General features: G+C 45.0%; 1 protein-coding gene across 1 annotated transcript in view; it reads left to right on the top strand.

Annotated features, from left to right (window-relative positions):
- Rad54b (RAD54 homolog B) overlaps positions 1 to 6,562 on the top strand; it is an 88,991-nt gene extending 82,429 nt beyond the window's left edge. Inside the window, exons 11-15 of the mRNA XM_059253861.1 lie at positions 525 to 700; positions 1,279 to 1,540; positions 3,548 to 3,614; positions 4,040 to 4,240; positions 6,184 to 6,562. Of these exons, the coding sequence (XP_059109844.1) occupies positions 525 to 700; positions 1,279 to 1,540; positions 3,548 to 3,614; positions 4,040 to 4,240; positions 6,184 to 6,401 (924 nt within the window). The 3' untranslated portion in view covers positions 6,402 to 6,562. The remainder of the gene's footprint in view (positions 1 to 524; positions 701 to 1,278; positions 1,541 to 3,547; positions 3,615 to 4,039; positions 4,241 to 6,183) is intronic.
- Positions 6,563 to 14,064: the final 7,502 nt, after the last annotated feature.

Consider the following 14,064-nt stretch of genomic DNA (forward strand, 5'->3'; position numbering starts at 1 on the left):
TGACCATTCCTCCTAAAGAGGGACTGCTATTCAGTCACTCTAGTCTAATCGTGTGTGTTTCTCTGTCAGCTAAGGCATTGGAAGAAAGAAACCCGAGTCTGTTAGTAAAATAGGGCCTTGGGTTCAATATCAGCATATCCTGCACCCCACATTCTGAGATTGTAAGCAAAACTTGTTCTAAGATAAATTTCTCTGTTAGCTTATTGCTGACATCATTACTCTTATGAAGAAACTGATATGGCTTATGACTCAGGAGACTGTTGTGCCTGTTTTAGTTTGTCATTTGGGAGATGTGAGCAGAGAAAAAAAGTAATAGGGAGGAAAGGGGACAGTGAAATGGAGTAAGAAGTATTGATAGGAAGGAGATGTCAGAGTTTGGTAAAGTCCAGGAACTCTGCAGGAGGCATGGTAATGTGACCTATGAAGATCTGCTTCGCAGGTAGAGGGACTACTCTGTAAGATTAGCATTTTCCTTCCTTCCTAAGACAGTAAACGTGAACCAGTGTTGACTCACATTTGAACAGGGTAAGGAACTTAGCTCGAGCTGTGATGAAAATGAAGAAAGGAGTCTGTGCAGAGGCTTGCTGACTGTGCTCCCTGCTGGTTACGACCCTCTCCAGTTCTCTGAGAACGAGTCTGGGAAGCTCCAAGTGTTGGTACAGCTCCTGGCAGCCATCCATGAACTGCGTCCCACTGAAAAGTAAGCCCTGTACCCAGCCACTCATGGTATTGTGACTACAATCCCTCTATAATCCCTGCTCTCAGTTTATTTGGTTTACTTTTTCCAAAGGATACATTTTTGTTTTTTTGTTTTTCGAGACAGGGTTTCTCTCTGTAGCTTTGTGCCTTTTCTGGATCTCACTCTGTAGACCAGGCTGGCCTCGAACTCACAAAGATCCACCTGCCTATGCCTCCCGAGTGCTGGGATTAAAGGCATGCGCCACCACCGCCCGGCCCAAAGGATAAATTTTTACAAGTCACCGCTCACCTGGAGGTGAGAGCTGGGGTTCTGTGTACAACACTCTAAACTTCTTCCTTCTGATGAGCCCAGCAAGGTTGGAAGGTGTCTGCACTAGGGAGATGGCTCCGAGGTTGAGCATGCACAGTGCTCTTCCAGAGAACCTGAGCTGGCCAGCAACTCGGTGGCAAGCAACTGCTGGTAACTCTACCTGCCTTGGCCGCTCCTTCTGTTATATCGGTGTTACTGTTTTCCTTTAAAAAACAAAACACAGTACTGCCTTAAACATTGTGTAACAATGCTTTGTTTTCTGTTGACAGAGTGGTTTTGGTATCCAATTACAGACAAACCTTGAATATTTTAGAAGAAGTATGCAAGCGTCATGGATATGCTTGTTCAAGACTTGATGGCCAAACACCAGTCTCTCAAAGGCAGCAAATTGTTGATAGTTTCAATAGCAAATACTCTACTGATTTTATTTTCTTATTAAGTTCAAAAGCTGGTGGTGTGGGACTTAATCTTATTGGAGGATCCCACTTAATTCTCTATGATATTGATTGGAACCCAGCTACTGACATCCAGGTAGGAATATTTATGCATTAAGTCAACATTATGATTGCCTAGGAAATCAGTATGATGATGTGTAAATAGTTGTTGGGTACTGGACTCTTGTTTTGTATCAGGCACTCTGTTTAGTGCTCTCCTTCACCATCTATTTAATATTCACAACATCTCCACATGCAGATGTAAATAGCCCATATTTCCTATATGTGTTGAAGTGGAAGCTTGTTCTCCTTCCAACATGAGAATTCAAAACCAAGCTTCGCGTCACACTGTACGGCAGGACCACTGGGGATGACAGTAGCCTGTTGTGGATGCTATGATGGATTTGTGTAGGCTGCAGTAAGGCGATAGCATTAACTACTTTAGGAAACTTTGCGGAGAAGCCCAAGATTTCCTTCAGTATACAGTCCACTTTCGGGTGTTTAAGGTTTTTGACATATAGATTTTTACCATAGTTGGTGTTTTTGTTATGGGATCCTAAGACAACCCTATGATTTACTAGGCTTCAGAGAACTGAGGATAGCAGCTCTACTCACAGTTATTATTTTATAAGGATACTAAAATCAGCAAATGCGTAGGGCAGATCCAGGAGAGACCAGGCTCCATGCGTCCTCCCCTCAGAGCTGTGTGAACTGCACTTACTCAGCACTGAGGAGTGACGGGATATCTGGAGCATTGCCAGCCAGGGAAGCTCGCCCGAGGCTTGGTGTTCAGGGTTTTTGTTGGTTCTCTAGGCAGGAAGTGCCTCCATTGACTGCCTGATGGGTTTATTCAGTCTTCCTTCCCTCCAGAGGTCAGTCAGATTCAGACCATGTGAAGCTGATTATACTCAATCTGAGGAAAGTTAAGGGTGGTTGTAGAAATAAAATCTGCACTGAGTACAAACTGAAGTTTCACCAGGAGAGGAAGGAGTTGAGGAGAAGGGAATAACCCTGATTTCAGGACCCAGGCTGCTTGTGGACAGAGAGAACACAGGCATTTTATTCCTTCTCTAAGTGGCCTCTGGTTTGTTGCTCTTGGGAGTGGCACTCTTTGAAATCTTTATCTCACAAGTTAAGGGATTTTCTTTTGTAAGCTTTAGATCAGTAGGTAGTTTGCGTGGTAGAACTTGATGGCCGAGCATGCTGGCATTGTCCTGTACCTGGTGGGGTTTTCCCCTTTGATAAGGTAAGGATAAGGGACAGCCACATGCACACATTGTTAATGAGAGGAACTCAGTAACAGGCTTCATGGATTAAGGGCATGAGAGCCTGGCATCTCCTGTCCCTGTGTGTGCTGTTGCTGTTACTCTTCAGTTAGGGCATGAGAGCCTGGCATCTCCTGTCCCTGTGTGTGCTGTTGCTGTTACTCTTCAGTTAGGGCATGAGAGCCTGGCATCTCCTGTCCCTGTGTGTGCTGTTGCTGTTACTCTTCAGTTAGGGCATGAGAGCCTGGCATCTCCTGTCCCTGTGTGTGCTGTTGCTGTTACTCTTCAGTTAGAGGCGTGTGCAAGGTTTAAACATCAACCCTTTACTGCACAGTATCACTGTTAATACTTAAACTAGAGGGAGCCTGAAGTGATTGCAGAGGCCTTGAGGAATTTTCCAGGGTGAGTTATTAGCTGCTTGGACCCTCCATGCGCAGGCTGTGCTTGGTTCTTTGCATCTTGGCTGTCATGTTTTATCAAGATACCCATCTCACTGTTGCATGACCCCCCTGCAGCTACTTCACGTGCCTCCACGCGTGTTCGCTCAACCTCCCTCTCTGAACCCAGGGCAAAGATGTAAAGTACATGCCATGGTGTGTGAGTGCAGGCCAGAGGAGAGCTTGCAGGGGCTGTTCTGTCCTACAGTGTAGGTCCTAGGCCTCAGACTGGGATTGTCAAGCTGGTGCTTTTACCTGCTGAGCGTCTTGCTGGCACCCCACTTTGTTTTTTTGAGCTATTAGTGAAATCCAGAATTCCCTATAGTAAAATATATTGCTGCAAATTGCTTATGTGCAAGAGCCATTGGTTTCTACTGTACTCAGAATTCTTATTTTGTCTAGGCTATGTCTAGAGTATGGAGAGATGGTCAGAAATACCCTGTGCATATTTACAGACTCCTGACTACAGGTAAAAAACCTTCAGGTGACAAGTATGTATCCCCTTAAAAATTTTCTTTGCAGGAAAGGTACAAAGCTACACAGAGAAACCCTGTCTCAAATCCTCCCCCCACCCCCCACCCCCAAAAAAGAAAATTTCTTTGTTAGTTTGTGCTTCAACATCTGGACTGTATTCTTTTTTTTTTTTTGGTTTTTTGAGACAGAGTTTCTCTGTGTAGCTTTGCGCCTTTCCTGGAACTCGCTTTGGAGACCAGGCTGGCCTTGAACTCACAGAGATCCGCCTGGCTCTGCCTCCTGAGTGCTGTGATTAAAGGCGTGCGCCACCACCGCCCAGCTTGGACTGTATTCTTTTATCAGATAATAAGTAGCAAATGTGTTTTACCCAACACAAATAATAGACAAAAGAAGGGAACCTAATGGGTGCTTTCTCCCCAGGTACAATAGAGGAGAAGATCTATCAAAGGCAGATCAGTAAGCAAGGCCTCTCGGGGGCGGTTGTAGACCTGGCCAAGTCATCTGAGCACATCCAGTTTTCAGTGGAAGAGCTTAAAGACTTGTTCACGTTACACGAAAATTCACCTTGTGTGACCCACGACCTGCTTGAGTGTGAGTGCACAGAAGAAAAAGATCACACTGGTGAGTGTGTGTTGATCTCATTACCACAGTACGGTCAAGTGTGTCTTTGAAACACTCAAAGGGTGACTTACAAATATCTGCCATTTGCATTATTTTCTTTGTCCCTTGGGTTGTGGGTCAGTCACTAGGTGTATGTTTGAGAAAGTGTTCAGTAGAACTTTATTTTCTCTTTGGTTTCTTATTTCTGAATCTGTTGTGAAAAAATTAACTTATGTAGGCCAATCTCTCACTGCCTGCTAGGGTGGCTTCGGGTAAGAAAAATGTTTTAAATTTTATTACAATTTCATAAAAATCCTATACTTACTAGAATTACCTATTGTTTGTTTAAATCTTGAAGACTTATTTAAGAGGTGCTTAGAGGAAGCAACTGCACTTCTCAGTACTTGAACTCCATGTGATGTTTAAGTAAGCCTGAAATGACCAGTCTCTACACTTAGACACTATTCACAGGGACTAGAAGAGAAGAAGGAAATGAGTAAGCAGTGTCCAGGGATGGACAGTCACTTGGTAAACTGTACTGTTGAAGAGTACTCACTGCACAATCATGAGGTTTGGATCCTGGCACCATGTAACAGACTATGCACCTGGCCTTTGTGCAAATGTACACATGTACCCCCCACTTGTGTGCATATATACTCACCTGACACCCATGCACACATAAATAATAAAAAAAATCTTTAAAAGATAAAAAAAATTGTGATGTTTAAGAAGTTACTCTTTTTTTTTTAACTTTTTTTTTTTTTTTTTTGACTTTTTGAGATAGTTTCTCTGAGTAACTCTGGCTGTCCTGTAGATCTGTAGACCAGGCTGGCCTTGAACTCAGAGATCTGCCTGCCTCTGCCTCCTGAGTGCTGAGATTAAAGGTATGCGCCACCACTGTCCAGTTCTTTTTAACTTTTTAAAGGGTGGAGTTGGAAGTGTGTAAATGGTGTAAATACAGTACTTATGTATAAAATTCTCAGAAACAAAACATAATGTACATACATATTAAGTTGATGTACGTATATATACAAATATAGATATATGCGTATATATGCATACATTTCCTTTTGTGGTTTTAGAGATTGAATCCAGAGCCCTGAACTCGTTTTCATACAGTCAAGTATATATTTGTCAGATAACAGTGTTACTGGATGGCTCACAACTGTCTGTAACTCTGGCTGCAGGGGTTGTGATGCCTCTGGCCTCCTTGGGCACCTGCACTCACATGCACATACCCACATACAGACTCACAAACCACATAATTAAAAAGAATAAAAAAAGCCGGGCGGTGGTGGCGCACGCCTTTAATCCTAGCACTCGGGAGGCAGAGCCAGGCGGATCTCTGTGAATTCGAGGCCAGCCTGGGCTACCAAGTAAGTCCCAGGAAAGGCGCAAAGCTACACAGAGAAACCCTGTCTCGAAAAACCAAAAAAAAAAAAAAAAAAAGAATAAAAAAAATCTTTAAAGACATCTTGCTTGAATTGGTGAGTTCATAAGTAGCCTTTATGACCCATTTCATAGGAAGCCATTTTATAGTCTATTAGTATGCTTGCTGCAGAGCATTAATGAATTTAATTTATGGAGTTCTGACCCAGATGTTTGCTTTTGCAAACCTATCTGGCTTCAAGAATTGGTTTATTTATTGGTGCTGGAGATAGACCCAAGACCTTATGCACACAAGATCAGGGCTCACACAGTGACACCATCCTTGGCTCTCTCTTGTAGGGCTTAGATAACGGACTGTGGACTGGTAAATGTTTCTTTGCGAAATTATTGGTTTGGTGTATGTCAGAGGCCAGGTACTTATTGAGTGCGCAGTAATTGCCTATCAATATTTGTAAAAAGGATGACTGACTGACTGTTGTAGCCTGAACTGTGTGATCAGATGTGACACGTGATATGACTCACTGTGCACTGTGGAACATGCTGTCCGCAGGCGTCTCATTGTTTACTTATTTCAGATGACGCATTGGACACCCCTGTCACCTCTAGACCGTGTCAGCTCGGCCCTCAGCACCGGAAGTCTAGCTCCCTGAGACCTTTGTCCATGTCACAGCTGAAGCAGTGGAAGCATTTTTCAGGAGACCATTTAAATCTTACAGACCCATTTCTGGAAAGAATAAGGGAAAATGTGTCATTCTTCTTCCAGAATATAACCAACCAAGCTCCTGCCATCTAATGAAGGACACTTCCTAACATTCCTTTCTCCCCTTAAAATTAATATAGGAATTAAATGTAATTGTGAAAATTAACAAAATTATTTGAATTATAATAGTAAACTTTTTTCAAAATATGCTAATTTAAATACAATAAAAACTGAGTTGTTTGCTTTCTTGTGTATATCCTTCAGTGTTGAAAATGAAATGTTAATGATGCCCTGTCCTGCATCTGTTCATGTGAGTCTGTGATTGAAGCGCTTCCCCCAGTGGTAGCAGTTCCATCTTATTTCCCTGAGGCTAAGGCTGTTGCACACTTTCCACCATGTTTACTGGCTGTCTCTTCATTTGAGAACTGTCTGTGTAGTTCATTAGCCCATTTACTGATGGGATGGTTTAGGGATTTTTTTTTTCTTTCTGTTTAGTTTTTGTGGTTCTTTTTGTATCCTGGATGTGAATCTCCTGACGGGAAGTTGGCCGAGACTTTCCATCCTCCAGGCTATCTCTTCACCTGGCAGTGGTTTCCTTTAATGGGCATAGGGCTTTGTCCTTGTTGTTGCTTTTAGAAATGGACACTATGGAAGGGAAAGCATGCCAGGGATGGGAGTGGGCGCTTGAGCTGGGACGAGCGTGTGCTAGGGAGCTGCTCCTTCTGTTCACTGCTCCCTGTGAAGAAGACGGCTGCCCATGCCCCTGTCTTGAAGTAGTTTACAGACTTTCAGGTCTTGATTTGGCATAGGTTTTTGTGCAGAGAGATGGGTCCAGTGCCGTTCTACGTATGGAAACCCATTTCCTCAGCACTGTTGTTAAAAAGTCTGTCTTTCTCTACAGTGTGGCTTTGATAGCTTTACCAAAAATTGAATAGCTGTAAATACACTGTTTGTGGTCTGCCCTTCTGGCTGGTCTATAATGGCTTTGTGTTTTTGAGAGCATATATTGTGATAAGGATCACTTTAGCTGTCTGGGGCCTTTGTACTTCTAGATAGACTTAGGATTCTTTTTCCTAGTTCTGTGAAGCATGTCATTGGGATTTTAATGAGATTTCATTTAATCTGCAGGTTGCTTTTGGTAATATAAGCATTTATTATTTTTTTTATTAAAGTTTTTTTTTTCATTTTTCTTTGTTAAGAAATTTTCTACTCTACATACCATCCATAGATCCCTCCCTCCTCCCTCCTCCCATCCTCCAACCCTCCCTCCCAAGCCACCCCACATCCCGACATCCCCCAAATCAAGGTCTCCCATGTGGAGTCAGCAGACACTGACCCTAGGCAGGTCCAAGCCCCTTTCCACTGCACCAAGGCTGTGCAACGCGTCACACCAGAGGCACTGGATTCCCAAAAGCCTGTCCATGCACCAGGGACGGATCCCGATCCCCCTGCCTGGGTGCCCCCCAAACAGTTCGAGCCAAATAACCATCTTCTGTATCCAGAGGGCCTAGTCCAGTCCCATGGGGGCTCCACAGCCACCAGTCCACAGTTCATGGGCTTCCACTAGTGTGGCCGGTCATCTCTACATATCTTCCCATCATGATCTCGACGTCCTCTGCCTGCAGAATCTCTCCTCTCTCTCATCAATTGGATTCCCAGCTCTCAGCCTGGTCCCTGGCCGTGGATCTCTGTATCTGCCTCCATCAGTCACTGGACAAAGGCTCTGTGATGACGGTTAGAGTATTCACTAGACTGGTCACCAGAGTAGACCAGTCCAGGCACCCTCTGGATCACTGCCAGCAGACCAAGGTGGGGAATCCCTGTGGATTCCTGAGAGCCTCCCCATCACCCTGCCTCTTCCTATTCCCATGATGTCCTCATCTATCATGGAATCTCCCTCCCTGCCCTCCCACTCTGTTCCTGTTTCAGCTAGACCCTCCCATTTTCCTATGTTCTCATCCCCCACTCCTCGCCCTCCACCACACACCCCCACTCCCAGTCCACTCATGTAGATCTCATCCACTTTTCCTTTGTAGGGTCATCCATGTGTCCCTCCTAGGGTCTTTCCCTGTTAGCTAGTCTCTCTGGAGCTGTGGATTGCAGTCTGGCCATCTCTAATATCCACTTATGAGTGAGTACATACTATGTTTGTCCTTCTGAGTCTGGGTTACCTCACTCAGGATGATATTTTTCTAGCTCCATCCATTTGCCTGCAAATTTCATGATGTCATGGTAATATAAGCATTTTTACAATATTAATTCTACCAACATGTGGTGCTGTCTTTCCGTCTTCTAGTATGTTCTTCAATTTATTTTTTCAGTGCCTTGAAGTTTTCATTCTGGAAATTAATCCTGGGTAGTTTTTTTGTTGTTTTTTTGTAGCTCTTGTAAATGGGACACCCTCCCCCCCTTGATTTCTTTTGTGATGAATTCATTGTTAGTCTAAAAAAAATGCTACTGGTTTTTCTGTGCTAAATATATAGTGTCTCATGTCCATGCTGGCCTCAAATTTGCTATGTAGCTGAGGATGACTTTGAACATCTGATCCTCTTTCCTCCATCTCCCAAGTATTGGAATTACAGGAGTGAGCTACCAAGGCCAGTTTATATTGTGCTAGGGATTGAACTCAGGGCTTGGCACATGCCAGGAAAGTAGGCTACCAACTGAGTTACAGTCCCCAGCCTCTGCATGATAATTTTGTGTCTTGTTACTGTGTTTAAAGTGTTTATCTGATGCAAGAGTTTTCTTTTTAAAACAACTTGTTAGGAGCTAAGAAGATGGTTCAATAGATGTGGTGGTTTGAAAGACAATGGCCCCCGAAGGGAGTGGCCCTATAGGAGGTGTGGTCCTGTTGGAGGAAGTGTGTCACTGTGGGGTGGGCTTTGAGGTCTCCTTTACTCAAGCCACTCCCAGTGTCACAGACCACTTCCTGTTGCCTGCAAGATGAGGGACTCTTAGCTCCTTCTCCAGCACCATGTCTGCCTGCATGCCACCATGTCCCACCATGATCATAATGGACTGAACCTCTGAAATGTAAGCCAGCCACCCCAATTAAATGTTTTTCCTTTATGGGAGTTGCCGTGGTCATGGTGTCTCTTCACACAATAGAAACCCTAAGACAGTAGATAATGTTTACTAGTATTTTTAATTGCTTACATTACAAATGTTAAATGCTTTGCCTTCATCAGCAACCCTGTGAGATAGGCCTAGTGTTGGATGAACTGGGTTTCTTTTTGTGCAAGGATAGGTACAAGGCCATTTGTGAAACCTAAATGTGTAGGGATGTTGAGTACCAAAGTATGGGTAATGCCACAGAGGGGAAAAAAACAATTGCATCAGAGTTCATCTTAATTTTTATTTGGAAAAACACCCGATTAAAAGTTGAGTGACCTTTCAGTACTTTGGGTGTTGTTGCTTTCAAATGTAACAGAGGAAGACAAAATTGGAAATCTGAAGATAAGAGAGGTAAGGACAAGAAGACAAAGTGAGATTGTAGAAGGAGCTGACTGGATTAGATGAAACCAGAAAGTTGAGGATGGAGAGTATTTGTTGAGCAGAAATAGATGTCTCCTTGTTCTCTAGAAATGTGTATGCTAAGAAGTATGGGAGGAAGCCTTCCCTCCGTCTCTGTCCCAGTCTGAACTCCTACTCTGTGTCTAAGAAGAGGCTGAGCATCATGGGAAAACCCATGTTACATGGGACAAAGCCTGTGTGATGTAGAAGCCCAGAGCGAGAGGAGCACGGAGATGCTAAGCTCTCAGAATCAAGGAAGACTGTGGTGGTTTGAATAGGTCTGCTCCCTAGAGACTCATGTGTTTGAATGCTTAGCCCAAAGGGAGTGACACTATTAGAAGGCGTGGCCTTGGTGGAGTAGGTGTGACCTTGTTGGAGGAAGTGTGTCACTGTGGAGACAGGCTTTGAAGTCTATGCTCAAGCTTCACCCAGTGTGGGACACAGTTGCTTCTGCTGCCCGCAGATCCAGATGTAGAACTCTCAGCTCCTCTAGCGCCACATCTGCCTGCACACTGCCATGCTTCTCACCGTGACAATAATGGACTAAACCTCTGAACTGTAAGCCAGCCCCAATTAAACTGTTGCCATGGTCATGGTGTCTCTTCATAGCAATAGAAACCCTAACTAAGACAAAGACTTTGGCCCTTGCTTGGCTAGGGATCTGTGGGGTCCAGATGTTGAGAGGCCCCTGTTGACATCTGAGCTGCAGATACAGAACATTCTTTCCCTGTTCTCCCAGTCATCGACTGACTCTGCTGTGTAGCACTGAACACAGTTCTCTCTTAACTGCTGACTTGCTTTGCCCTCCGCCCACCAGGCTGGGTTCCCAGGAGACGGAGTTCAGTCTGTTCGTGCTCATTCCGTTTCTGGACCATCTGTGATCCAAGGCACACCACAGCTGCTCAGAACTTGAGTGACTGATGTACTTCACCTCCTCTTCTTTACTGCTCTGTGGATTCTTTGCTCATGGATTTCATTGTAAAATACTAGTTCAGTATCTCAGCACAGAGCTGTGCTCCACACAGTTAAAAGACCAAAGGAGGAACTGTGAGGTGCTTCAGAGGTCAAGGCACTTGCTGCACAAGCCTGGGACCCACATGTCGGTGGAAGGAAAGAACTGACTCCCCGTGCATGCCCACACATCACACACAGTTAAGGGATTGCCTTGAGCTTCACAAGAGACTTTGGACTTTTGAACGGTGTTGAGACTAAAAGACTCTGGGGACTTTTGTTTTGTTTTTGTTTTTGTTTTTTTTAAATAATTTTTTTTAATTAAGAGATTTTCTATTCATTTTACATATCAACCACAGATTCCCCTGTCCTCCCTCCTCCCGCCCCCCCAGCCTTACCCTCCAACCCACCCCCCATTCCCACCTCCTCCAAGGCAAGGTCTCCCATGGGGAGTCAGCAGAGCCTGGTACATTCAGTTGAGGCAGGTCCAAGCCCCTCCCCACTGCACCAAGGCTGCACAAAGTGTCCCACCAGACTATGGGGACTTTTGAAGTTGGGCTAAATGCACTTTGCATTATGATGTAGCCATGACCCGTATGGGTGCCTGCAGGTGGTATGTGCTGGTTTGAATGAGAAATGTCCCCCACAGGCTCAGGTACTTGAACACTTGGTCCCCAGTTGATGGCACTGTTTGGGGAGTGTGTGGAGCCAGACTAATCCAAGGCTTTCTCAGAGGCCCCGATGAAAGCACAGAGGGAGCTGTAGTTCTGTATCTTTGTCCAGGAGTGGACTTGGCAAGGCTGGTCTAGGGCTGGAGCCAGTGCCTTGAGCCAAGTTTGCAGTCTCTGGGGACCCGACTCTTCCCCGCTGGGCTGTGGTTATCAGTCCTTAAGCAGCTGTGTCTGAGGTTCCTGGGTTCCCTTTGCCAACATTGTCTGATTTAGCTCACCGCTGACCTTGGCCATTGTCTTCCTCCATATAGTATAGATGATGCTGTACTTCCTAACAAACTTGCTCGGCATAAGTCATCAGCTCATGCAAGACCGCCTGGTCCCGGCCATTGCTTTTGTTTTCTTTATTTCTCATCCCTGGTCCTCCCACTTGACACCTAGCTGCCTTGCTGTTTGGGAGCCTCACTCCTTCGGGTTTGGATCAGGGTGGGTTATGGGACTTTCGGAGTTAGAGCCTTGCTGGAGGAGATGTGTACTGGGGCTCCGAGTGTTTGTAGTTTGCCCTCTGCTGTGTTTGTGGTTGAAGATGTGATCTCAGCTCCCTGCCATCATGCCAGCCAGCTGCCATGCCTCCCTGCCATATGGACTCTATCCCTCTGGAACCATAGACCCAAATAAAGCCATCCTTAAAAACAACAATGAAACCACCAAAGAATGCAGATTCTTTTTGCTTCCATGATTCCCATCAATCTGTCATAAATAGGTAATCGTGTGGTGGTTTGAGATTGGCCTCCACAGCCTCATAAATGTGCATGCTTAGTCTCCAGTTGATGGGCTGTTAGGAGGTGTGGCCTTGTTGGGGGAGGTGTGTCACTCGGGGTAGGCTTTGAGGGTTCAAAAGCCCATGCCAGGCCATAGTCTCCCCACTCCCACCTGTGGATCAGGATAAAGCTCTCAGCTACTTCTCCAGCATCATGCCTTCCTGTGCACTGCCATGCTCCCCACCATGATGATAATGGACTAACCCCCTGAAGCTGTAAGCAAACCCCCAGTTAAATGTTTTCTTTTGTAAGTGTTGCCTTGGTCATGGTGTCTCTTCATAACAACAGAATGAAAGGACCAAGCAGACGCCATAACAGGCTGTCAGTCTTCTCTCAGAGATCAGGCCTCAACTTCAGTTTCCTGAGACTTGCGCAAGTAGTTTCTGGGAGGGCCATGAACAAAAGACATAGTCCTTGCAGTAGCTCCCTTTCTGCATGTACTCTGATGGCTCAAGGTTCAGTCAGTTGTTTACTGTCTGGGACCCCTCACCAACTTAGAGCTATGTGCATGGGTCAATGTGAAAGCCTGGGCCACTGAGCCAACCCCCACAGTCAGTATGTGCTAGGCCAGCCAGCCTCCATGGCAGCTCAAGGACAAAGCCTGGGACTTGTCCAGGCCTACCCAAAAATGGATAACTGTAACCCCCAACTAACCCTAGCCAATTAAAAGTTACTAACATATTGCCACTCACATAAACCAATCCTGAGTCTGTTCCTATGTAGTCTGTAGACCCCCAAGTATACCTTGCTTTAAAAACCCTGCCCCATTGCTACTCAGGGTCTCTCCTGCTCTACTGCTGTGTCATATGGGCAGTCCCGAGTTAACTCGTAACAATACAAAGACTCTGCTTTTGCATTGGATTCGGTCTCCTGGTGGTCTTTGAGGGACTCTGGGTGCAACACAGAATACTAAGCTATGGAAGAGATACACAGGAAACTAGTCCTAGCTATAAAAAAAATCTATATTATACAAAGAATATAGGATTAAGGACTAACACAAGGACCAAGTCAGAAGTAATAGCAATTATAATATAGAATTCATTTCTAATTACATACATATACCTTTTATACAGCTTTACATTTGTACCCTTGTTTTTAAGTGACAGTGTAAATATATTTAATCATATTCTCATAGTACTGGATCACTGAGTTTAAAACAGACGTCTCCCATCCTCCATAATTCAAGTTCTGGACAGACCATCTACACCCCCTTTAACAGGGTGTGTATAATAAAGGAGCAAATAAAGTCCAGCTGCGTTCCCCTGTAGTATCAGTGAAGACCCGCAGTCCCGCTGCCCAGGCAGCTGTCTTGATCCCTTGTTGGCCAAATTGCAGTCCTAGGACTTGCAGGAAACACACACAGCCAGCAGATGGCACTGTTTCTGCGATTTCATCCCAGCCGACTGCTGTGTCCTACAGGGTTTGTTGAGTTTTGGTGTTCAAGGAAGGATTCAACCTGATTGGTGTAAAGGGATAGTATTCTCTCCTTCCTGTGTAGAGAGATTTTTTTTGGCTAGGACTAGTTTCCTGTGGCTCTCTTCCATAGTTAGTCTGTTCTTTCCCTTGAGCTGTTTCAAATGTCTGTCCCTAAGACTCCCTCTTTTGCTGTGGGATGGTCTGTATGTCAAGTGTGTTGCTGATTGGTCAGTAAATAAATCACTGATTGGCCATTGGCTAGGCAGGAAGTATAGGCGAGACAAGGAAAAGAATTCTGGGAAGTGGAAGGCTGAGAGAGAGACACTGCCAGCCGCCATCAGGACAAGGAAGATGTAAAGTACCGGTAAGCCACAAGCCATGTGG

This window comes from Peromyscus eremicus, chromosome 2 (genome assembly GCF_949786415.1).
Source record: "Peromyscus eremicus chromosome 2, PerEre_H2_v1, whole genome shotgun sequence".
Lineage (NCBI taxonomy): Eukaryota > Metazoa > Chordata > Mammalia > Rodentia > Cricetidae > Peromyscus > Peromyscus eremicus.